The 26002-nt window shown below is 39.4% G+C and overlaps 1 protein-coding gene across 1 annotated transcript in view; it reads left to right on the forward strand.

Moving 5' to 3' along the window:
* Window positions 1–25965, forward strand: part of pth1r (parathyroid hormone 1 receptor) — a 47259-nt gene extending 21294 nt beyond the window's left edge. The window contains exons 2-13 of the mRNA XM_056391690.1: window positions 1201–1303; window positions 7097–7207; window positions 7464–7585; window positions 12140–12234; window positions 14037–14223; window positions 18078–18231; window positions 18670–18730; window positions 19916–19982; window positions 20136–20230; window positions 20976–21117; window positions 21471–21512; window positions 21604–25965. Coding sequence (XP_056247665.1) covers window positions 1201–1303; window positions 7097–7207; window positions 7464–7585; window positions 12140–12234; window positions 14037–14223; window positions 18078–18231; window positions 18670–18730; window positions 19916–19982; window positions 20136–20230; window positions 20976–21117; window positions 21471–21512; window positions 21604–21966 — 1542 coding nt within the window. The 3' untranslated portion in view covers window positions 21967–25965. The remainder of the gene's footprint in view (window positions 1–1200; window positions 1304–7096; window positions 7208–7463; window positions 7586–12139; window positions 12235–14036; window positions 14224–18077; window positions 18232–18669; window positions 18731–19915; window positions 19983–20135; window positions 20231–20975; window positions 21118–21470; window positions 21513–21603) is intronic.
* The last annotated feature ends 37 nt before the right edge of the window (window positions 25966–26002 follow it).

Below are 26002 nucleotides of genomic sequence, written 5' to 3' on the forward strand. Positions count from 1 at the left end.
TTTGTTTTTTTTTCAGTCGTACCTCCAGGCACACTGTATGGCCCACACATTAGTTTGTGTTTCATTGTGTGGATACATATTGCGTTTTTTTTTTTTTTTTTGCTGCAGTATGACTCAAAGCACCGTGAAAACCCCTGTATGACAGCGTAGAAAATCCCTGTGATTTGTGCACTGATCTGTACTTTAGGTGTAGCGTCAGGCTTGAATTTTTATGTTTTCATTTCCACTTTTCTTGTCACGCTCTGTTAGAAATGAATGTGGTCATTTTCAATACAGTCACATTTGTCATTGCCCAAAAGTAATCCGTGGTCAAACAGCAAGCCAGTCAGTGTGTGACCTATTAGAATGGAAAATGTTTCCTTGACTGGAAAACCGCACCTGAGGTACCACGCCACACTCAAACACAATGTTCAAAAGCTGAGAAAATATAAGGTGTAAGGAAAAGTTGGGAGTAAAATGTCTTTTTTGTTTGAGTTGTAACTTTGTCATGTCTGATTAGTTACCACATAGACGATTTAACCACAGGAACACGAGCTGGAACTATGATCAACAAGTGAAACTGATCCTGTTTATTCAAGGAGGAAAAAAAACTCAATCTTTTATAACTGTTTTTTTGCTTCATGATAGTTAAGACATAAATAAATATCCTGCTTAGCTCATGAACATTTGACAGCTGAACTGTTGCGGTCAAAGTACAATCTAATCTGACCTTCCAGATACACAGCAGGCTGTGTAACGTCCAGGCCACCCTGTTGCCTTCACTCATATTCCATTTGAGAAAATGTCAGTAATATACATTTTGAGGGGTATTTGACTCAAGGAAACTGGATTTAAATTGTGCTGTCCGCAGCACTATATGGCCAGGGATGTAGAGAGTGGTTAGAGGGTTCTGAAGCAGCTGGGAAGGGGAAATCATGTCTGGATGTCAGCTAACTGATGCATTTCATGCTCATTTTTACACTAGGAGCAAAGTCAAAACCTTTGCTTCAGACCCAGATGGGACCACAAATGTGCAGTTAAATATTCACCCTGTTTTTTTTTTCTTCTTCTCCTTCTTCTTCTTCTTCTTCTTTTTTCTACAGTCACCAAAAAATGTCATGTCGCATATTGATGTTTGGATATTTGGATTTTGGTTTACAACATTCATTACACTTCAGTACATCCCTAACTCACTAACCCTGTCATTTTCTGTTTCTGCAGGTTTACGCAGATGATGTGCTCACAAAAGAGGAACAGATAGGCCTGTTGTTCAAAGCCAAACGGACGTGTGAGGGCAACATCAAGTCAAAGCACAAGATCCCCGGTGAGTAAAGAAGCAAGATTGAGTGTCTGCTATTGGGGGGGGGGGGCAGGAATGTCTGTACCAAATTACATAACAATCCATCCAGTAGTTGTTGAGACATTTCACTCAACACCACAAACATCGACCTCATGGTCTCGCTAGAGGAAATGTCAGAGGATCATCAAAGTCAAAAAGATTCATCCTCAATGGGCCATGAATGTCTGTACCAGAATTTATGGGAGATATTTAGATATTCCAGTGTGGACCAAAGTCCAGACAGACAGACCAGCACCGCCACCCCCACAGCTACGCCACCAGCATTGCTACAAAGGCAGGAATGTGGGAAAATATGACAGACCCTTAGACGTTGTGTAGGATGTGTTTTTTGCCATTGATCAGTTGGTTTTTTTTCTGCAATGACATCTATAATTATCCAAGAGCTGGTAGCTGTCCATCATTTGCTCCCTCAACCGATTACATTTTTTTAACGCCATCATATATATGTGTTAATGCTTGCCATGCAAATCAGCAAATTAAATGAGTGAGTTGCATAGATAAAACAGATAAGAATCCATAAGCCTATCAATCATGGTTTGTTTATATTGACCGAAATGCCTTGTACAGCAACACGTAGATACCACGGAGAGGTTATTGACAGATGAAAATGGAAGGAAACTAATTACGCAGGATATGTGACATTGCGACGGTTTCATGCGACGACAAGGTCCCACTTCATTAGCCTTGATTAGTTCATTAGTGTGATTTTTCACTACCTGCTCAGCTAGTGAGGGAGCGCCCCCCCCCCCCCACTGAATTCCAGCAAGATACAGAGGTTCAAAGGGGAGAGCAATAAATCCCCCAGGGGCTGCACAGGACAAACCCTCATGGACACAGATTTGAAATACTCATAATGTACCAGGCAGGGGACGCCGGGAGTACCGGCAGGAGGCTGGAGGAAGAAATCAATCAGCACAAACAGTAACATTTACCAGGGACTGAAGGAGTGAACACCTATAGCTATAGCAGCAGCAGCAGCGTGATGAACACAAGAGTGAAAGTGAGAGTGCATCAGACTGTAAGGACGGCCTTGTTGTCCTGATTGAATGTGATTGGTCACTTGTTTGAATGTGACTGTTGATTTTAAGAGCTTATAATCAGCTGATGTTGTCCACACTTCAGCGCTTCTCAGTGTTTTTTGCCTACTTTCTGCTGATTCGGGATTCAAATCAAATCCGTCTTTTGAGGCAGTTCCCATGCAGGCAGTCGAATGTGTACTTTAAAGTTGATGGTTACGTTCGAAAATGCTGCTCTGTTTCCTTTGTCCTCCCTGCGGCTTTCCAGAGGCTGGGATCGAGGGCAAAGCTGATCCTGGGCTGTATTTGTGTATTTATGGGTGTCTGAGGAGCACCATTTTCCAGCAGACCCCAGCATCTACTGTATCTCATTGTGGTTACTGTCATTTTCCCAGTTGATTGTTCAGAGGAGGATTTTGGATTCCACAGTCAAACCAATCATATTATTTTCTCTTTAACCCCAGTGTATTGCGGTCACATTGAATTCCTCGACCCTCCAAACGATACCCCCTTGTAGATGAAACACATAATTAAAAATGTTTACTTCCAGGCTCTGAACACAAAAACTTTTGTTGACCATTCCCTGGAGTTCCTTTGCCCTTTGCGGTGGTATTTCCCAACTTCTCATGGTTTTGATAAATGTCCATAAATCTCAAATTGGATTTAAGAAAATACGACAGAATTGCTACTATTGAGAACTGCAGGCGCCGAACAGCAGCTTGTGTAAGACGTCCCGGGGTTTACATAACAACGCTGTGCTTTTAACAGGACGGCCATAGATGCTCATGAAAAGCAGAGCAGTCAGTCAAACATTAGGCCGCTCTCAGATGAGAGTCTGTGCTGCTCATCCGGCCACATCATGCTTAATCCATCCTGACATGTCATAGTGACTGGCAAGCCTGGTGTCACACTTCAACAGCCACCTCCCTGCAACATTTGCAGCTGTCCGTTCATTTACTTTTTTTTTTTTGTTTGTTTAGAGTGAATTTTTATGTCATAATTTAAATTAATGTTGTAATAAGTAATTTCACACAATCTTGACTAGACTTGGGTAAGAGTGGCTCATACAATATGTCAGATTTAAGATTTGGACATTTACATGATTAAATGTAAAATTCAATCGAATTTCTTTGGGTATTTAACTATTTGTCGGACAAATCAACCAATTCAACCATTTGAACTTGTGATGAGCATTTTTTACTATTTCTTTTCATTTTTTTAATCGATTACTCAAAAAAAAAAAAATTGAAACTATAATATAAATGATAGGCATTTGCAGCCCACGATTTAGTGGACTATATATGCTGGGCATGCCTCTCTGTTTGTACATGAGTGAGGATGTTTGGACTCTAACAAGCCAATCAGGAATGTCTTGTCTGGGGATTCTGGGAAATGCTTGAGGTGCTTGTTTTGGGGGTACATGGGCATATGAGAGCTGGCCTGCATACCTGATGATGCTGGCACACACTGGACGTGACTCATCCTGCATGTGGTGGCTGTTTTCTGACCTCTTTTGGAAGGTTGAACATGTCCGTTCAATCACATAACAGCTGAAGGAATTAGAATAAACATATTACCTTAATAAAGAAAAAAAGAGAGTCCCCGGTGTGGTCGTACCGTATGCCTGGATAAGCACATATATGCTCTTTTAACATGCTTGATTTGAGATTTTTTTAACCTAATGGCACGTGAATTGCTTTCACTTCGCTTTACTTGAACCTGATTTGAACTTAAGAGTCTCATCTGGTTGTTTGTTTGTAATTATGTAATGTGGAAATCATTTAAAACCTGGGTAGTGGTTTTGCTGTGATGTGGAGTAAAATTATGGAGGCTGTCAAGATTTGAGATAAAGTTCAAGGAAATCATTACTTGGGCTTTCTGATGACCCATGTAAGCATTTTCTTTGAAGTGGTTGTTAGGATTTGGACAGAATTCACTCTTGTAATTTTTTTGTTTTACATATTCTTTTTTTCTCTCTTGTACTGTGGCGTAACCTTGAATCTGTGGGTTGAGGTAAACTCGGAGAATAGCAGCTAGTGTGCATTTTTTAGGACCTTGGCTTTACATCTGTGTTTGTCTTGCCTGTGTCCTGCCTGACCACCCCCGGAGTTTTTTTTTTTTTTTTTTTTTTTCTGGCACTGTAAACTCGCGGTTTTCTGAACTATTATAGGAGATGTGGAGTGATGACTATTTTAAAACACCGGCAGTGTGAAACGTCGGATTTACTCAGAGTAATGAATTGATCAAGCCCTGAAAAAGATGAAGTCCTGTGTGAGGCTGAAACTGGTTTGGTTGTATTTCAGCATTTTATCTATTTGTTTTTATTTCTCATTTGTGCTTTAAATACACAAAAGTCTCCATTACGTGGCCGAGACAAGGTTTTCATTGAGGGAAACACTGAGGTTTGCCTGGAGAGGACAGTGGAGGGATGTGGGTTCAATGCCCCAGACCTTGCAGTGTGAAAATAGCTCAGCCTTCAAGCTTGTGGTCTGGGTGTAGAATAACATCAGCAATCATTATAAAAGGTTGCATGTATCAGGAGAAAGTGCAATATGTGTTTTGACATCTGCACGTAAGAATCAAATGAGTTGGGGGGGGGGAAGAAAACCTTATTAAAAACCCCAGTGACATCACTAATACCAAAGTCCCCCCGTAGTCACGTTTATATTTAAATCGTGGTCAAGAAATTTTCGGGAAATTATATATGTGTGTGTGTGTGTGTGTGTGTTCGGTGTTTAATTTAAGCTTGTTAGTAGGTGGTCCGATGGTAATAAAACCTATGGCAAAAGTGAACAAGCAATTCTACTTTTACTCCCAGGATGTGTGGTCAGTGTGATTTTCAAAACTGAACGCTGTTTTTCTCCCACCAGAGATCTGTAGGAATCAGTCAGCTCCACTCAGTCTGCTCTTTAATTTTGTGACAGGCAAATAAAAAGCATGTCGTCATCACTTCAGATGTTTCTTTGTAGGTTTGATTACAGGAATGAGAAAATAATGGATCTACTGCAAAGAGAGTATAGTTTTAGTTTTATCCTCAGCTACTTATTAGTGGTCAAAGTGGGGCAGATGTTTTCAATAATGCAACATAAATGCCAAGCCATGAGGGAGGCTTTTGCCAGGAATCTGTGGGGAAAGGGACTTCGCGCCCACTATCAGAGGGCTGAGGTTCACGGTTTCGCTGACAATTAAGGGGCTCTGTGCTGCGAAACAGAATTTTTCCGCTTGAACCTGTAGCTCTTTGTCTGATCTAAGTATAGACGCGTTATTACAAAAATCACATCAGCTGCATTCCTCACTGAAAATAGATGACAAAGTTTTTGTGATGTCCAGAAAAAGAAATGCAGTCAGCAATGTTGTAGGAATCACACGAAAGTGAAGCAAACACTGAGAGGTTTGAGTTTGGCTGTTTACATTCTAAATGTTTTTCACCACAGCCTCAAAAACTCTCAACTTTAATTGCAAATCCCTCTAAGTTTTATTTGACCAGCCAATCCTGTAATTGAAACAAAACACATGAAGGGTAATTACAGGATGTTAAAATTGTTGATTTCTTCAAATTGGTTCGGCTGGTAGTGATTATTCATTAAGAAGTGAAATGAGACATTCTAGAAGACATGATTAAACATTATTATTACTATTATTGTTATTAGCAAACAAAGACAATACACATTTTTTATTTTCTTTTTCTGCGTTCAATTGAATAATACATTAGTGTTAAATACATGTTCACTTAAGTTCAATGGTTTTGTTATTAATAATGCCGGCATTATATATCAGCCATCAGCCACACTGCTCTCTAAGTATCAGCAGTGACATCAGCTATAGAATTATTAGATTGTGGCCATATAATTGGTTTATTAGATAGTGACACAGATAGATGAGGCTGAAACAGTTCACCAATGATTTGGTTATTTGATAAAAAGAAATGTAATTGGCAACAAATTTGATAATTAGTTCATTGTTACAGTTGTTTAACCAAGCAAAATAGGAAATATTATATTGTTGCACCTTCTCAAATGTTAAGATATGCTGTTTTTCTGTCTTTTATATTATTTTAAATGGAATTTGTCAGACAAAACAAGACATTTTAAGAACATGAGATGGGCATTTTTAATACTATTTCATGACATTTCCTAAAACACATCCCTAATTAAGTTGAATGTGATGCAGGCCAAAAACATCCTTATGATACAAAGAGGACAATCAGCTATATAACACTGCACTTTTATTTTGCAGTAATATGCTACTTGGGATACAACAGTGCAGCCAGTGTTGTAGGGAGTATTTTAAATGACATCCATACTGAAACCAATTCCATACAACATGAAAACAACAGGATGGTATCAACAGTGTAGCAGTTATGGAAATCTGCTGCAGCTAACAAATGGACAAGTTGTAATAAACACAAGATTCAATGGACAACTTGTTATCAGTGTTCTGTGAATCGCATGATTGTCTCAGTAATATCACAACAGACGGAGGTCGGGCAAGAATGTATGTTCTCAGGGTGACCCATGAACAAAACAGACTTAACACAGACTACACGTTTCCTCTGCTGTGCTCATTTACATATCCGTAAAGTTCAAGCATCTGGCCTAGTTTTTAAAGGACAACAGAATCATTTAAAACACACAGTCCTTGCTCTTGTAAATGCCCATAGCTGTGTAACCCTGGAACCAAGGGGGAGAACAATTCTCTGTGGCTCTATTTTTAAAAGTCAGCACTGCTTTTGTCTCTGCAGATGGTTTCTGCTCACCAGAATGGGACGGGATTGTTTGTTGGCCTGAAGGGCCTCCGGGAAAGCTCATATCTACCGCCTGTCCAGAGTACATCTATGACTTCAACCATAAAGGTGAGTCTGGCCCTGGATACAGTCAGCAGTTGAAACCCCGAAGCTCATCTTCAGTGTGAAGTGAAAGAGCACCAAGGCTCCGATGCTATACTGTATACTGTACAATCATAACCTGGGCTCCTACTGACACCTTTTTCTCAATTTCTAATTAATTAAAAAAAAAAAAAAAAACAAGCTGAGAATGAGTAATTTACTGTGTTGGCAAACGAAAGGGAAACTGTGGTTAAAATACACTCTTCTTCCTCTTGATGTCAAGGCCTGGCGTACCGCCGGTGTGACAACAATGGAACGTGGGAGCTGGCCACAATCAACAAGACGTGGGCCAATTATAACGAATGTGCAAAATTCCTCTACCATTACAACCACAGCCATGAAAAGGTGAGATCAGTCTCATTTACACATTTACAGTGGCTTCCTCCGGTATAATTAAGAACAATAGCCTGAATGCATCACCTGAGTAAAATGTCGCACATTAGCTAATACAGCCTTTTAGGCAACTATTGCATCATTTTAAACTGTAATTACAATCTCTCTGAAATGTGTAACATATTTTCGACTCGCCTTCTCAGTAATATACAATAAACCTTAAGTATATCTATTGAAATGTTTGAGATGATGATGGAGAGATAATGACAGCATGACAATGTGGCTGCTTTGTGATAATGATGAATGTGATGAAGCTGCAATTAGCTAAATGTCCATTCAGATATAAACTGAAAACGGTGTCACATTAGTCTATATGGCAAATAGCAAAACTTGCCAGAAAGCATTGCATTCAACGAAAATTTAGAGCTGACCAATCATAACTAAATCTCATATCCAGCTTCCAGTAACTAAAAAATAAGAATTTTGCAGTGGACTGATGTCATGTTTTTCTGGAAATTACGCAACGTTGAGTAATGCAGCTTTAAATGTACGGATTTTATTGTTGTTACTGTTATTTTTTTTTTCTTTTCTTTTCTTTTCTTCAACAAGCAGAAATCTTGTAAATGTGTAAAACATTACATCATGTAAGTTACATGGCCAAAAGTACGGTGACCTTCAAACATTACACTCAAGAGCGACTGTTGAGCATCTAATTCTAAAACCATGACCATGACTATGCTGTTATAACAGCTTTTTTTTTTTTTTTTTTTTTTTTACATAGTTCAGTACAAACTGGCCGCAGGGGTTTGCACCCATTAAGCCAAAAGATCATCGCTGAGGTCGGGCATGGGTGATTGGCACACAGTCAGTGGTCCATCTCATCCCAGGCGTCCCCAGGTGTCCTCGACCCCATCAAACACCTTGATGGGGTCGAGGTCAGAGCTTTTTTTTTTTTAAACCACGAAACGCAGAAAATGGTTTCTTTATGGACCTGTCTTTGATCACAGGGGGGCACAGTCACAGTTACACAGAAAATGCCCTCTGCAAGCTGTGGCCAAAAAGTTGGAAGCGCACTATTGTCAATGTAAAATCTCTATGATGTAGGATAAAGATTCTCCTTCACTGGAACCAACACATGGGGGGAAAAAAAAGCAGCAGAATAAGTTAAAGCACATACTTTTGTGCAAATAATGTGTTTCCTGAATAGTCTGAGGTTACTCACGTGTAAAGATGTAAGTGATTTAATTTAATTTAATTATTGTCATTTGCTGTTATCGAAGAAAACAGTTATTACATAATTACAGTGTCAGACCTAACATGGGGATGATACTTGTTTCATACCTGTCCCATCTGTAGCCGCACTTCGCTTTGATGTGCATTGTAACATTATGCAATAAAGCGGTGGTACACACACAAGCACAACACAGCGTAAACAGAACAGCAACACTGTGGAAGAGACTCCGGTAAAAAAAAAAAAAATGATGATGATCACATGACTGGCAGTGTATGACCACTTCCAAAGCGTCTCACTCTGACACCCATCACACCCTTGACATACACAACTCCTGCATTTGTAATCTTGAACCACAGCTTCCCGATACTGTGTACTACCTTAACGTCTCCATGAAGCGTAGCCATCTGTAACATACAATCTAAACATTACCAGCGGAGTCAAACCTTGGATCGTAAATACCGTAAACGCTGACATCAGCATCACACCACAGAGGCATGTTGGGCAAATTGTTTTGTAAACTGAACACGGCAGCCTTTTAACTACCAACCATTCCCCCCCTCGAGACTGACAAAGGTGGATGTGACCCCGATTGCAGTTGCTCCTCTTGTTTCTCTATCATTACGTTAGGGGCGGGGGGGAAGGGTTGTTGGATGTCAGAACACAACACTGGCAGTGAATAGGACCACTGGGTATTGTAAGAAGAGTGGAAAACTGCTAGAATCTGGCTGCAAATGGAAAAATAGCACTTACGCATCCATTATTGTGTGTATGTGAGCACGTTTTTCCTGTATAAGCAATTACAAGTAGTTTTTTTTTCTTTTTTTTAAATTATGATCCAGAAACATTTTAATAATATCACATTCTATAGCCTTTAAATGAACGAAGTGTATTATTATATCACAGTTTTGTGCGAAGTGGCTCTCTAGTTCGTATTGCTGCCAATGGTTACAATTAATCTAGCCCTTTGCAAGTGAATATGGGGCATAGAGTAATAGAGAAATCAATCACTCGTCGATATAACACATTCAAAGCTCACTCAGGAAGTTTGGTGGATGGCTGTGAAGGGTGTCATAGTTAGATTTCTACTCGTTTTTGCCATGACACAATACAAATATCAGCCGTCCCACATAAATTTTCCTCTCCCCTGCTTGAATGTGGTGTGGAGGATGTGGGCATAACCTCATCATGGCACCCTTCAATTTCTCTCTGACTTCAGACGTTTATGTTGATGGGCTCCCAAGGGAGCGGTTGAAGCAGTTAATGACAAATACATGCGCACGAATGAAAGCCCCACACAGCACAACTGCCATACCGCCGACCACCACCACAACTTAGACGGGGGGTTTACTGGCTCAGGAGCCTGATGCTAAATGATAACAGCAGTGCAGTATCTGGTTACATCACATGGGGCTCTTGGCCCCATCACGCCTGTTGACTCACAGAGGGTCTGCTTTAGTGGCTTTCCTTACATTGTCCTCTGGCTGTCAGCTCAGTGCTGGAAGATCAGACTGCCCCACCCAGCCTTTCTCAGCTCCATCACCCACGTCAAATGCTGTTTCCATTTGGAACTTCTAGGCACTTGAGACATATCTGTCACCAGGTGGCAATGCGTTTTCAAAAGCAGTGAAGTGAATGCATTATGAAGCTTCATTTTGAGGGCAAAATGTTGTTTGAGAATTTTTGTCATTATCTGTATGTTTACTTTGCCTGTTGGGAAAACGTGCTCTTTGCAATAAAATCAATTATTAAAAATAATGAGGTCGTAAACTGAATGTTTCTACTTTTCCAAAATGTCTGCATCACTAAAAACTGAATAAAATCCTGCCTGTGTAGATGTGATTTTCAAACAGTTGCAGATAAATGTTTGTCAAATTATTTTTATGAAAAAGATGATAGTGATAATGTATACTGACGAATGTTGTCTTTTCATTGGTGGAGCTGAGGCATCTTACTCCCCATATTGTACATGAGCATACAAGTGTACGATTCCAGTTTCTCCATTTTTTCACATAAATATGGCAGTAGAGCTATGCCTTTATTTATATATATACACATACACACACATATTCAGTACTGCACTGAACCTTCTTGGCATCGAGTGTACAGGTTCACAACATATTGTGCCGTCTATCCTGTTCCACTCCTGGAGGGCGACCTCCTCGAGAGCCTTGATGTTTGAGGTGGAGTGCTGCTCCGCTTGTCTCTTGTTCGGGGTCATTGTCATGTTGAACAAGTGTCCGTCGACCCAGAGTGTGGAGAGAGGGTAGCATCTTCTCTTTCAGGATTTTGCAGTTGCAGTACAACTCCCCAACCCCTTCAGCTATCATAAATCCCCATATAAGAACCACCGTCGTACTTCACTTTCACTTTCTCAAAAAAACTCCCCAGGTGAAAGCTTACAACGACGACCTGGACGTTTCCTATCCTTTCTGAAGTCCTTCCTTTTTATATTTCTGTATCACTTTTGACTTCTGACTCATCCTCTTGTACCCTCGCCCCTTTCTGTGCAGTGAAATAATTCTGTTGCTCAAGTCTCCAGACTATTCCTTCTCAAGTGGTGCCGTTTTTGTCAGCATTAAGTCTGAGAGTGACTCAGTGGGTTAGGTGCCACTTTAATTGTCAACCAGTTACACCTGTTTGAGTGGGATGGTTCAACAGACTCACCAGGTGATTCTGATGACCTTAACGAGCACCAAAAAAAACATCTCATTAAGTCTTAGAACTTGAAGTCTTGTAACTTTCAGGAGGGTGTACTCATTTTTGCAACATGTACTTTTACTATTTTGACAAGAAAATCATATTGTCCTGTTTAGTGCTGACATACATCATGGGTAACTGATGTAGGAGAGTTCCTGGAATATTATATCATAGAGGAACCCAAATATGTTTTATTTGTAAAGAGAAAGCACTGAATTTGTTGGGTATAAGAGAGGGTGAACACATTTATGCTGTATATTGTGTATATATATATATATATATATATATATATATATATATATACATATATATATATACAGTATATATACAGGGGTATGACATGCAACACAGATATCTCGGCCAGGAGCAAAACCGTGGACATTGTGGTTACATAGTTTACTCATTGTTCTTATGGACACAGATCAATGGTTGGTGGCCAGGTTATTTTTTTTATTTAATTTATTTTCTATCAAAATAAGATTTTTTTTTTTGATACACAAAACTGAAATAATTTGACTAAAACCTGCAGTACATCTAGCACCACGGTAACGAGAGGATGTGCTGTAGTCCTCTGAGACTTAAAGTCGTTATCCTTTTTTCTTTTAATAATCTACCAATTTATCCTCTTCCAACAGGAGGTCTTTCACCGCCTGTATCTCATCTACACAGTGGGGTACTCCATTTCTCTGGGATCGCTCATGGTGGCCGTAGTCATCTTGGGATATTTCCGGTGAGTCGATGCTGTCACTGGTAGTTTTTCAATCAATCCTTTCAACCACAAACGTCCTCAGGAGAGAGATTTATACACAGGGTCAGAAATGAAGGTGAGAGCAATTGCAGAAGGGATCAAAACAGGCAGACTAAATGTTTAATGGCATGATGGCACGATGAACACACCGGTTTCTCACCACGCCATGTTATCAGTCTGAAACATACAGCGAAGCAGAGAGCATATTAGTTTCACGATGACTTAATGGAGAAAAAAAGAAAAAGAGGCTTTATCGTGAAATCATGCAACTGTCCCTCCCTGCGTGATCATGCAATGTATTATATTTTGTGTCACGGCAACAACACAAAGCATGCAAACTGTATCAGACGCTACCTTTGACTTTTACTTTGACTTTTAACAGACTATGATATGTCCACATTTGAGGAGGAGTCTGCCTCCGGGCTAGCAGTAATGCATGCCTCATTGCCTGACATTTAAGGTTCTTTTGTTATTTTCATGCTGATTTCAAGTTTTGACAAAAAAACAGCCAACGCTTGGATATTGATTTTGTAATTCCGCCAAGCTTAGATATACTGCATTTCGCTTCTTTGCCTTTCGCAGAAACATGTAAAGTAGATAAATAAGTTCTTTGAAAATGTGAAGAATTGAGAGTACACACTCAGATATAAGGGTTTTTTTTCTTCACGGCTGATTAATGCAGGACAGATTTGTCATTATTTGCTCATTTTCGTTGAGCATAGGGAGTATCAGGAATCGATGTGAAGGCGCTGTTTACCAATGCTCCCACCGGCATGACTTACTGTACAGGCAGGCAGTCAGAAAGCTTTAGGAACGCTCCCAACTGGCACCAGGAAATCTACAGGTCAAATGAGTTTAATAAGTTATCCCAAGGGCCCATCTGACATTCTGGCTCTGTGCTTCGGAGCACTCCAGCCATGTCTCCCCTTCAACATGTCAGCTTTTAGACAGGAGCGCTCATAAATGTTTTCTAGGGAGAGAAAAGGGATATTTCACATTAGCAGTTGTGTTCGGTATTTTTCACCAGGGAAATGTACGCTACTCCCACTCCCTGCTCCTGAATCAATCATTTTCTGAGGGTAGCTAGTGAAATGTTCAGCTCGTTAATGAGGCTTTAATAGTTAACAAAGGATACAGTGGGATAATTTCTGTATTTTGTAGAATATTCTAGTTCAAATTGTCTTTTTGAATGTATTAAAAAGCTGGTGAATATTCAGCAATATTACCATTGATTTTTTTTTACTTGACTGTGTAATGATGTAACCTTTGCAGCTATTGATCCAGCAACTAGATTCCAATACGGGGGGCATGACCACCACCAAAGGCCCACTCCACAGGAAACTCTCAGACAGGATGTTTTGGGAGAATTTCTTTGACAGATAAACTAAAGCGCTTGTCTGGAAAGGAAATTTGCATGCTTTTCTCAACACATGCTTGCAATTTTGTTTTTACAGCTCACTTTGAGCCCAGCATTTCAATATTTGTGCGTTTCAAGCCCCTAAATCTCAAGAATGTGTTATAGTCAGCGTGGAATTCAGCTGGCTCTAATTAGGATGAGTATTGTTTGTGTGTGTGTGTGTGTGTGTGTGTGTGTGTGGTTCTGCGTGTGTGTGTGGGGGTGTGTGGGTGTGCGTGTGAAAATACTTACAGACAATTAAATGAAGGTGTGCCAGCCCACACGTACACACCCACACACACACACACCCACACACACAAACACAAACGCACAATCTTCAGCAGATCTATCTTCTGACCTTGTGTCTCTTGTTTGCTTTGTCCCCCAGACGATTACACTGCACCAGGAACTACATCCACATGCACCTATTTGTGTCCTACATGCTTAGAGCCATCAGTATTTTTGTGAAAGATGTCGTGCTCTACTCTGGATCGGCCCTAGAGAACATGGAAAGAGTCACAGTGGAAGACCTCAAGTCCATCACTGAGGCTCCACCAGCCAACAAAACACAGTTTGTAAGTAAACGCACTTTACACTTACAGTATAGATGGGGTCAACATAAAGCACTGTGTCCTTGAAAAATACTCACTGAATTTCTTTTTTAAGATTATTTTTTCAGTGCTTATGCCATAACATGGAACAAGGCATATTAAACATACAGTTATTTCTGTTTTTCTGCAGACAATAGAGAATAATAATATGTATCATCAATGATGGCATGACATGCACTGATCATTTCATTTGTAGCGTAGTTTGGCGTTAAACATTTTGCTTCCAAAGAGGAAGTGGTATTTTGCAGAGTCTCACCTGCTTTTCCAGAGCCGGAGCAAATAAACTGTACTATTTGTCACCATGCCAAGCTTTTACTAGGCCAGTACTTGGCTTTCCCTTTCAGAGTCAAGTTTAAAAAATGGGTGAAGACTGGGTACTTTTCACGCATGCTTTAACATGCAAACAAACAATTTGTGCAATATATTTAGTGGACACTTTTATCCCGTGGCTCTCCAAACTGAGTTACATTAGATTAGAAGTGGTTTGTTAGAGTAGGTGACATACTGTACGGGAACACAATGGAGGAAGGTACTGTACATTGTTTTTGCTGTATAAAGCAGCCCAGTGAAAACCTTATCCTAAGGCTACTGTAGAAACATCAATACAAATGTGAAGTTCACGGATTATACTGTAGGCAGGGGGCGGCACAATGATTAGCACCGTCGCCTCACAGCAAGAAGGTTTTGGGTTCGGGCCCTTTTTGTGTGTTGTTTGCGCCGAGTACGCCCGGATTCCTTCCCCCCTGCACGTTCGTTGAATTACTCTAAATTGCCTGTAGGTGTGAATGTGAGAGTGAACAACCCCCCACAACGCCTCATTTGAGGGTCACGGGGTTAATTGACAACAGGTTAATTGGCGACTCTAAATCGCCCATAAGTGTGAATGTGAGCAGGAATAATTGTTTTGTCTCTGTGATTTACTGGAGACCTGTTCAGGGTGTTTGGTGCTAAAATTAGGTTTTTATTTATTCACCTTCCATTTTCAAACCTAGCTTCATTTGATGACAGCACAGGGTTTGCAACAATAACTCGCTAACACAGGAACTCACTAATCAGCAGCTTTGTAAATATATTTCAGTCCTGACTTACAGAAAGATAATGGTTATAGGAACAAATCTATTCAATCACAGATCTTTGTCTCCATTAAAGGGGTGAAAGCACGACTAAAAAGCTGCCCCATGGCAACCCCCCCCCCCCCCGCTGTTGCCCAACAATGCTTGTTAGAATACACACTGATGAGAAAAGGTAGATATGAAAATTATAAGACTGGTAATCAGCACAGGAACAGACGGTGCTGAGTCTAATAATCATGGCATGACAATAGAGCAGTGAGGAGGCTGACTTTAACTGGAGCCCAATCGATGGCTGACTAAATCATTATGGGCTCCTGAGACTTCCACACATCCTGTCAATAGAACAGCACATAATACTAACTGGATTATTATGAACCTCTGTTCAAACACAAATAAGCTATAATGAGATAAAATGTCACTGTCAATATTTTATATTAAAGGCACTGTTTAAGGAAACTCATTTTGAAGCAAGACGTGTATTTATTTAAGTTTTTTTTTTTTTTTTTTTCAGTTTAATTCAATCAATAACTTGTGTGATGTGTCTCCCGATTTTCACTGCACTCCAGTACAAGCCAGCGAGGCCCAGGGGAAATTCACATGGTCCAAAGAGCAATTTAAAACATATAACTTTTAACACAAAAGCTGCAGCTTGCTGCTGTGACACCTCCAGTTTTCATGTTGCATCACCCCAGCCAATCAGCTGGAATGAATCGTCCATGTCAAACACCAATTTTCATTTATTTCCTTTTCTTGTGAAGTGCCAAACACGCTAAATGACAGCTGGAAACTCTTGTGAAGACTTGTTAACCATGTGTTATACTGTGATAATGCCCTTAATTTCAAAACTGGCTCTTATACATGAAAAAGTGTTTAACTAGTTTTGCATGTGTAAAAATGAAAGTGGTTTCAAACAATGAACTCAGATGAAAGTTTGGTCCTCCATGAGTGTAGATAATGAATCAAGCCTCTGTGCCAGAGAGAAATAACAGGTTGTGAATAACATGGGCATAAGGGCCATTTTAAATGTGTTAATTTCAGGGTGAGTTTACTGTAGGCTGATGCTCACACTTTAGGATTGGACTGCAAGGAGAGCCAAGAAGCATATTATCTATTCTGCGAGCACAAGTACATTATGTCCCTTCTCTATATATCTTTGCTTCATGTGTGGTATATTTGCTCTAGATACACTTGAGTAGGAAATAAATAATATTATAAATTAACGTGAAGTTCTGTTTTTCTTTTCTTAAATGTCATAGCCTTTACATTTATTAGAAACAAAGCATTTTAAAAGCAGATCATTATCTATAGGTTTTACGTTGATACTGGATGATTCTCCAATACACAGTACACAGCCCATCCAATACATCCACACCACCCTTCCTTGCCAATGAAAGAAGCACAGCTTGTTGTTTATGCAGTGTCGTGAAAGGTCAAGTTAGTGAGGTCAGGGCAACACATGGATGTAAAGCATTCACCTTACGAAAGGTTAGTGCCCTGCTTCAGAACAGCAATAAATGTGGGCTTTCAACAGTGATTAACAATGATGAATGATCTTTTTCTTCTTTTCCTCTTTTACTTTTTGAGCCGTAACTACAGTGTGTAGTTGACATGCACAGGTATTATAGGAACAATTGTTAACAAGTGTAAGAGTCTACAGCCACATGGTAAAATGCTCACAAAGAAAATGCTAACATGGTGATGTTTAGAGGGTAATATTTACCATTAGTTTAGCCTGTTAGCCTGTTAGCATGGTAACATACTAATTAGTGCAACAAAGTACAGCTGAGGTTGATGGGAATGTCATTAGATTGCAGATGTTTTGTCATAAATGAAAAAATTCAAAAAGTAAAAAACATTTGACCTAATGATGGTGCTAGATGAAAAGTCAGAGGATCTACAAAGTCATTACATTTTTTCCTCTTGGGCTCTTTAATATCTTTAACAAATTTGTTGTCAAGATATTTTCTCTCAAAACCAGAAAAGTAAAACTTCAACCTGCCGGTGCTACGGATACAATCAGATAACATTACTGACCTTGAGTCATATAAGGAATCCTTGGGGAGCACGTTTCAAAAAGAATTAAGACAAAAGATAAAAGAGACACAAGGCAAGACACATAAGGGATGAACACAAAATAAGACGAATGAAAACTGAATAAAACAAATAATAGTAAACAAAAAAAACAAAAATAGTAAAAGACACAAGCAAAGAGAAAAGTGTTAAGCTTTGATTTAAAAGAGCTGAGAGCTCAAAAACATCATTCTTTCTTGGTCTCAGTGAAGACTTTAGCAGCAGCATTCTGAACCTGAATGAATGGATTATACTGTATTTCAGGTTACATCAGGGTGTGTGTATTCAGTAATCTGAATACATTCCCCACTTCCAGAAATGCGTTGTTCACTCGCAGCTGTTTAATGTTGTGTGTAACTGCAGTGTGGGTGTTATTGTGTTTTAAAGGGTGTGTTGTGTGTTGTTGGAGTCTTTGGGCTCCTTCCGGACTGTATTCCCCGACAGCTGTGCTCCCTGCAGACTGAATCAGAATTAATCAACGTAATTACATTAAGTGGAAGATTATGAAAAAGCATCAGTCTTGTCTGCAGTTCGAGCTCAAATCTCACTGGCTTTACTGTGGCGCTACTGCAGGATTGTGAGAAAAAGCATTTCAACAAGTATTCAGCAGGTGTGATGTTTTGTCAGTGTGGGGATTGATTGCATCTGTTCTCCTTGTGTCCTCTTTGTGTCTAGATTGGCTGCAAGGTGGTCGTGACCTTGTTCATGTACTTTCTGGCGACCAATTACTACTGGATCCTCGTAGAGGGTCTGTACCTTCATAGCCTCATCTTCATGACCTTCTTCTCAGACAGAAAGTATCTATGGGGATTTACTCTGATTGGTTGGGGTGAGTCCCGCTTCATTTACATTCCGCCTGCATGCACGTGATTACAATATGAATATTAGGCTTACTGCCATGCGAATTAAATATTATGTAAGGTATTTAATTTTTGATGGTCTAATAAGTATGCAAAGAAGTTTGAAGAAAAATAAAATGGGAGGCACTGTCAAGTCTCTTGCTGATATTTTATTGATAAGCAAATGAAGACAGTGGAAAACTGTGTAAAGACACACACTCATGAATATGGGCTTTACAGTTCCTGCATTGTACACACTGTGCGTATAAGTTACATAAGCACAGCGCATACAATGTGGATGCTGTGTTCCCCAGGTTCTACCTACCTAGCAAATTATGGACTTATTTTGGAATCTTTTAAAGTACTTTCTTAAGTTTTTTTTTTTTTTTTAATTATTGTAATATTTTATTTTCTCTTTTATTTCTCAGGAGTACCGGCTATGTTTGTGACAGTTTGGGCAACTGTGAGAGCCATGTTTGCAGACACAGAGTAAGTGATCTGCATAAATAATGAGACATTATTCTTGTTAAACGTAATGCAGAAATACTAAGGTCATTGGTTTCTTAAGGCAAAGGGGGCACGTGCAAACAGAGTCAATGATGAAGTAAGTTTTGCAGCAGTGGTTTTATTTTGCTGAGTGTCTGTGGAAAGTTTCCTTCAACAAAAATAACTGTCCACGCAATGATGTATAAACCGGTCTAAATTCTGAAGGCTTAAATGGTGAAATTTAAATATATCAGTATTTTCCTACCAAACATACCTCAAGCTTCTGTAGTAAAGGTTGAGGACAGGGTTGAAAGCTGAGGAAAAAGAACTTAAGTGGAGTCACATCCTACTTCTGAATGGCTGCCTCAGGCAATCTTACTGGACCCACAACCCCTTCTGACTGGCACTATCTGCCACCTCCACATTGGTACCGTACCATGGTCGAGCACTGAGGAATCTGGAGCTGAGAGCTTACAGCTAAGCTGGTATCCAGCAGCTGTCTAGTGGAACTAAACCACATATTTCGTTGTCAGCAGTAGAGCAGCAGCATAACAGCTTCATGGGCAAGAAAACAAACCAAGCATGCTAATAACCACAGCTCGGTCATTGGTAGTATGGAGTAAGAAGTAATGGTAGGCATTTGGTTAAAAATTCCAATCTATCGACTATGGGTGTCGTATTGGTTAAAACTGACCTAAATCAAGCATGATCTATGCTTTTTGTCAAAAGATCTATGAATCTTTCTTGCTGCTAAAAGCCACACATAGACAGGAATAAATACAGAGGAGATGACCTCAATGTCCTCGGTGGTAGCTTAAGGCACAGATTTTGTTATTTCAATTCATTGGCACAAAGTAAAAAATTTTTTCCAGAACTGCAAAAGCCTTGAACATGAAGGCCAAATTCTGGGGTAATGAATCAATTCATTAGGGATTAAGGCTGGAATCAAATCATGTAAACATTTATTTTGACGAATTGAATTCATGTCTGTATGGCTTCATATGATACTTGTGTCTAGCACTTTCAGATGAATCTAAATGGAGTCAGTGACCTGGCTGAATCTCTATCTGATGGCAGTGATCATTAGAGACACCAGAGTGGAACAGAGGGATCCTGGATCATCACATCTGCCACCTTGATCCTTACTTATCTCTCGCTGATCCCTGTGTTGTTGTTTATCTGCTGCAGGTGTTGGGACTTAAGTGCAGGCAATTTGAAATGGATATATCAAGTGCCTATCCTGGCGGCTGTAGTGGTGAGTACGCGCTCGCTGTTTGCACCTTTCCCCTGCTGCGCGGGAAATGACAGTGTTTCACTGCACCTGTGGCATAACAGCTGTTGGATAAGACACCTTATTATGTTTCCAGTGACACCCAATCATATATTTGTGTTTCTATTTTTTTTCCAGGTTAATTTTATGTTATTTCTGAACATCATCAGAGTCTTGGCAACTAAATTACGAGAAACAAACGCTGGAAGGTGTGACACAAGGCAACAGTACAGGTACTGAGGACTAGCATTGTGCAAAATTATTATTTTCAATTCAAAATTTTACTAGAGCAGCTGCTTATTTTGATTAATTCATCATATCACATATTAATATCCTGCACCACCGCCAGCATGATGAAGCCATGAATGATGAGGCAGGATCGAAAATTGCAGCGAAGATTGCAGTGATACATAATAATGACCCTTCACTGTCATGAACCAAAGGCTGCAAGTAATGATTGTTATCATTACAGATTAATCAGCCTCTTATTATGTATTATGTAATCTATTTTATAATCTCAACGAGTAATAGAAAATAGTAAAAAATGCTGTTGTCAGTTAGAGGGTCTCAGGTGACGGTCTTTAAATTGCTTGTTTCATGTGACTCACAGATTTTGAATTTTATAAAGACTTTAAATGAAAAATAAAAGGAGCAGATCCTCACATTTGAAAAGATGGAAACAGAGAATGTTTAGCATTTTTGCTCAATAAATGACTTAAAGTTCACTTAAACTTAAACAACAGAAAAGAATTGAAGTAATGGGACTAATTAATTAATCAACTAATTGTTTTAACACCAAACCAGAAATAATTTTTTGCTTAAGTGAAGCCATAAAAAGTGAAGCAATAGTTAAACAAAATGAATGAATGAATAATTGAATTAACATGCACAAATTAGATGCTTTAGTTCTATAATGTGCTGAAGGTTGACCGTATAATATTTTGTTAAGATTACAAAAACGTTCCTCTGCTGTTACAGAAAACTGCTGAAGTCCACGCTGGTGCTGATGCCACTGTTTGGTGTCCACTACATCATATTCAACGCCATGCCGTACACAGAGGTGTCTGGAGTTCCCTGGCTGATCCAGATGCACTATGAGATGCTGTTTAACTCCTTCCAGGTGAAGCTGCTGCGGTAGAAATGTTACTTTCAGCTCTGCGGGCCATTAATATTAATGTGTCCTTTCAAGCTGAACAAATCTGACTGACCTGATGAGGATTTTACATGTCCTCAAGGTCGACATGTCTTTATCACTGAAAACACTGTCAGCGACTCGTTAATAAAAGGAAGAGGGATCAATTATCTATTAGTTACTTTATGATGAGGTATTTGGTTGCAGTTGGATCTTAATTAAGATAAAGAGGAAGAGAAGGGTGGCTGATGATTTAAAATACCATAGGAAATATCAATGTATACGGCTTAAATGTCATATTATCTCCACACTAAAGATATCTCTTATCTTCTCTTTTCCAGGGATTCTTAGTTGCAATTATATACTGCTTTTGCAACGGAGAGGTAAGGACTCATAAAGTTTTGCATTTTACAGTAAAAACTCCTGCATCATATTTAAGCTCTTTCGTGGCTAAATAACTTCTTCTCTTCAAAGGTTCAAGCTGAGATCAAAAAGTCCTGGAGCAGGAGAACTCTGGCACTGGACTTCAAAAGAAAAGCTCGGAGTGGCAGTAACACTTACAGCTATGGACCTATGGTATCACACACCAGTGTTACCAACGTCACCGCCAGAGGACCGCTGGCCCTCCACCTCACCACGAGGCTGGGACCGGTGCCTGTGAACGGGCACAGGAACCTCCCCGGGTACGTGAAGAACGGCTCCGTCTCAGAGAACTCGATACCTTCGTCGGGACAGGAGCTCCACATCCCCGAGGAGGAGCATTCTGCTCACACGCGGCCCTGCGAGGACGAGAAACCCTCGCCCGTGGTCGAGGAGGAGAGGGAGACGGTCATGTGACCGCTGTGTATAGGGATGAAAACTGGAAAACAAACAAACAAAAAAAAAAACAAATCATAACACAGTCTCAGGATGGTCTGCCAGTTTTTTTTCTCCTGTGAATCGAGCCAGAACTTTGGCAACTGATGAGGCTCAAGGTAACAAAAAAAAAAAGAAAAAAAAGAAAAAAGGGTGTATCACTTTTGTGAGCTGGGCCACCTTTATTTGAGGGATGATGACCCTCATTGTTGTGGCAAACACTCTCAACTCTTTCAACAACCACCTGCCACAGTGAATGTGTAAAAGGCTGAAAACAGACTGCCGTTTCTTATTTCTTTCCCACTGCCATCGAGTTTTCTGTTTGCTTTTTTGGCAGATGTCTTGTTGCTCAGCTCTTGTGCATAAATCAAACTGAGGTTAGTTAGTTGCAGTAGTTGCCAGGAACAGCCTTAATCACCTATGTAAAGCCAGGTGGATTTTGAGTGCACTTAGTGGCACATGTGTGGGCAATTTCATCAGCAAGGTTTCACATTAAGTCAGTGTGAGTAGACGACGTGTGGGCTCGGCTTCCAAAAAAATTATTAATGCTACTATTTTGAGGGATCTGTTCATGTTTTCTGGCACGGTTTCTCATTTGTTCTGCATTGACTTAAATCCACTTCAGTGTAAAAGGGAAGGTACTCAGGTAATTGAAGTCCTCTGTTGTTGCACACCTATTTTTATACGTTTAAAGTGGTGTTTTAGCATGGTCAGCATTTCTCTCCAGAGGATGTTGGTAGGTTATATAAGGCTGTGTTAAAATATTCTTGTTTTCAAAAAAACGTTGTACAGTCTCTGCTGTTTAGAAAGACCCGGTATTCATCTCTCTGATTGCAACAGATTTCGAAGAGTTCAAATGAATGTTTCATATTCAAATTCTCTAACAAAACACACACACAAGATACACACACACACACACACACACACACACACACACACACACATACACACACACACACAAAACGATGCCAAAGTAAGAATATCTCTTTGAGGACTGTCTCTTTCTTTGGGTTGAGTGTCATCTGAGGTAAAGAGGTCCTTAATAGAAATCTGACAGAAATAGTATCAAGTGTTCTCGCTAAGTTTTCAAAGGAAGAGACCCCCCATTTAAAAAAACACAGGGCGCAGGAAACGGTCATATATTTCAGTGGAATGTTAATTAAATGAGGAATCCAAGAAAATCTCAAATTCCCCTGGAAATTCCAAGAGCGACATTTGTGGTGGATATGAAGGAAAACCCAGAGATGAAAAACACACAGAAATTTTCACAGATGGTCCAGTGTTATGCTGCTTTTTGATGTATATATACAAGTCACAATGTTTACAAAGATCAGAAATACATTCTAATTGTGAGCTAATAGTGTTCATGTGTATGGATATGTTATAAAGCTATGTTTCAGTGTATATAATTTTTTTTTTTCATGTGTTTGTTTACGGAATGTTTGCAATATTTGATTATGTACATTGTCCAAATCAAAACTGGTGAATACATTTACAGGTGACAGAGGGCATTCAGACTAGCATTTAACGAAGCATTAGACAAGGTATTTCAAACTCTGTAACTTGTAACTTACTGCACTTAACCTGCACGGTTTGCAGGTTAGGTCACATAATCTATTATACCAAAGAGAAAAGGCATGATATGCTGCCAGGGAAAAAGGTTGTTTTGCAGTATTTTCATCCACCATCTTGTTTACAGTGACCAAAAAGTCTTAAAGTCACCCGCTCTCCAAAAAAAAAAAGAAAAAAGAAAAAAAAAAAAGTATTTGCTACTGGTAGTTAGTGTAGGAAAATGTCAAGATAAAAGTGTTGAAATACAGCTCCCACATAGATTGAAGTTTTTAAAATAAATATTCAGTTCCATGTAAACAGCAGTGAAGCAAATGAGAAAACCATCCACAACACTCAGTAGCTCAGTAACAATGGACTGAGACCATTAATATTAAAGGCAGTTTTGTTGCTCTTAAATCCTCCACTTGGATTTTTGACTTAACTTGGTCTCGGGAGCAGAATTAGTCACTATTTGGTTTGGACGAACGTGTGTGATGGATTTGTGATTTAGCTCAGATTCAGCTAAATGGAGTTTTACCTCACACATAAATTCCAACTGATATGTGACCAAAGCTAATATTTGCTCTTGAGCACAGTGTTATCCCATGTTTTTTATTTTGTTTTTTTTTATGTTTGGTTTTTTTTCACATCTGGTGACCACCGTTCGATGGCAACAACTCTTGTCCCTCTTGCTGTCGTCTGCCTTTAGTGACTTCACGCAGACTGAGTTATGCTTCCCACCTTCCTGATTCCCAGGTTTGCTCCACCAGTTGCTCAGTCCATTATCATGTGTGCTGTGACTCAGTTTTGAAAGGTTAGAGCCCGGTCTGCTCTGTTACAAGTCCACCCAGCAGATTTATACTGCACGTAAAAGAGTAGAAAACACTAAATTCAGACAACTTTATAAATTGTCTTTGCTGTTTTCCCATCAAGCAGATGTTTTAAGGGTCAGTCTGTCAATGTTCTTCTTATTGACAGCAAATCCCATGAAAAGACCAAAAATCAACATTTGCCTGACTTATAAGTATTGTCGGACACACTAATGAGCCACACCTTTTTATTGGGTGACATGTTTCTTTATTACAAAATACATGGGTAGTGTAGTTTTTTATTTTTTTATTTTTCTGAGCCAATCCCACAAATACCATCCTGTGTGCGTAAATACTCACTAGCTAACCAAATGTGTGTTAATCCGCAGCTAAAAAAAGTCCCCAACAAATACACTATTTACTCCTGTCTGAGTAAAGTTTGCCTAAAGCTACAGGGCCCAGGTGTTTTGGGAAATTACACAGCCTTTCTTTTTTTAAAAATTAAACAAAATATTTGAGACACACAATTTTAAACATTTATACTTTTAGTAGAAACAAATAGGCTTTTGGATGAGAGACAACAGCATGGTAGGAAAGTACTGAGAGATGGACTAACGCATTGATATTTTTGGTCTTTTTATGGCTTTTTTTTGGCAATAAGGAAAATATAAAATCATTTTAGATATATCCACAAAACTCATTTGAGCCAGACAACTTCCTGTTTTTGACAGCTGGTCAGACGCCTGTGATTTTGAGTCATTAGCTGTAGAATTCTGAGAAGCGTGTTTGGGCCTTTAAGGAACTCAAATTGGATCCAACTGGGACATTTCCATGGGGACCGGTCATGATTGCGACTCGAGTGGATTCGCTACAACAGTAATTAGAGGTGGCTTCAGGCCACAATGATGGAAAAAAGGAAAAGACTAAGGTTGAGGGGAAGCTCTTGTCACTTGATAATAAAGTGATATCCTGTTGGTATAGTCGTAACATGTACAACGTTTAAGACTGCAGCTGACTGAGGTGGTTGTTCTTCTAATCCAATCAGACTTTCCACTAACTGCCGCTGGGCAAGTAAAGATGTTGCCGTTGTGTAATGCAGTTTCTCATTAAAAGGGCAGGGGTGGTATCAGAGCATTCAAATCTTTTATTAAAATAACACTTGGAAAATTATATATGAGCACTTTAATACCCTATAATACAGTATTTTGTTCTGATTGTATCATGTAAAATGATTGTGTTTTGGAATCAAGTGTACAATAAGGCCAATAACCATAGAGCTAATGTTGTAATTCATTGTTTTCGAATACCTCTCATGGAAGTATAAAATGTGTTTCATTGTCTTTTATTTATCTCGTGCCGAAATGTACTCAGTGGAGTCGACATTGGTCTTCATGCTTTACATACAGTATGTGGGCAGTGTTTTTCTTTTGTTTGTTTTGTTTGTTTGTTTGTTTGTTTTGTTTTTTTTTTAAGACACATCTCACCTTCTCATCACTCCATGGTGATGTAGGCATGTTGTAGATATCAGTGTAAACTTGGACTCAAGTAGGAAGATGTTATCTGGTTTCTAATGTTCATCAGTGAATTGTGAATAAGTCAATAAATCTATAATTTTACTGTACTCATACTTTTTTTTGCAACTTTCATGATTCTGATGT

The sequence above is a fragment of the Seriola aureovittata genome, chromosome 12, assembly GCF_021018895.1.
Source record: "Seriola aureovittata isolate HTS-2021-v1 ecotype China chromosome 12, ASM2101889v1, whole genome shotgun sequence".
Lineage (NCBI taxonomy): Eukaryota > Metazoa > Chordata > Actinopteri > Carangiformes > Carangidae > Seriola > Seriola aureovittata.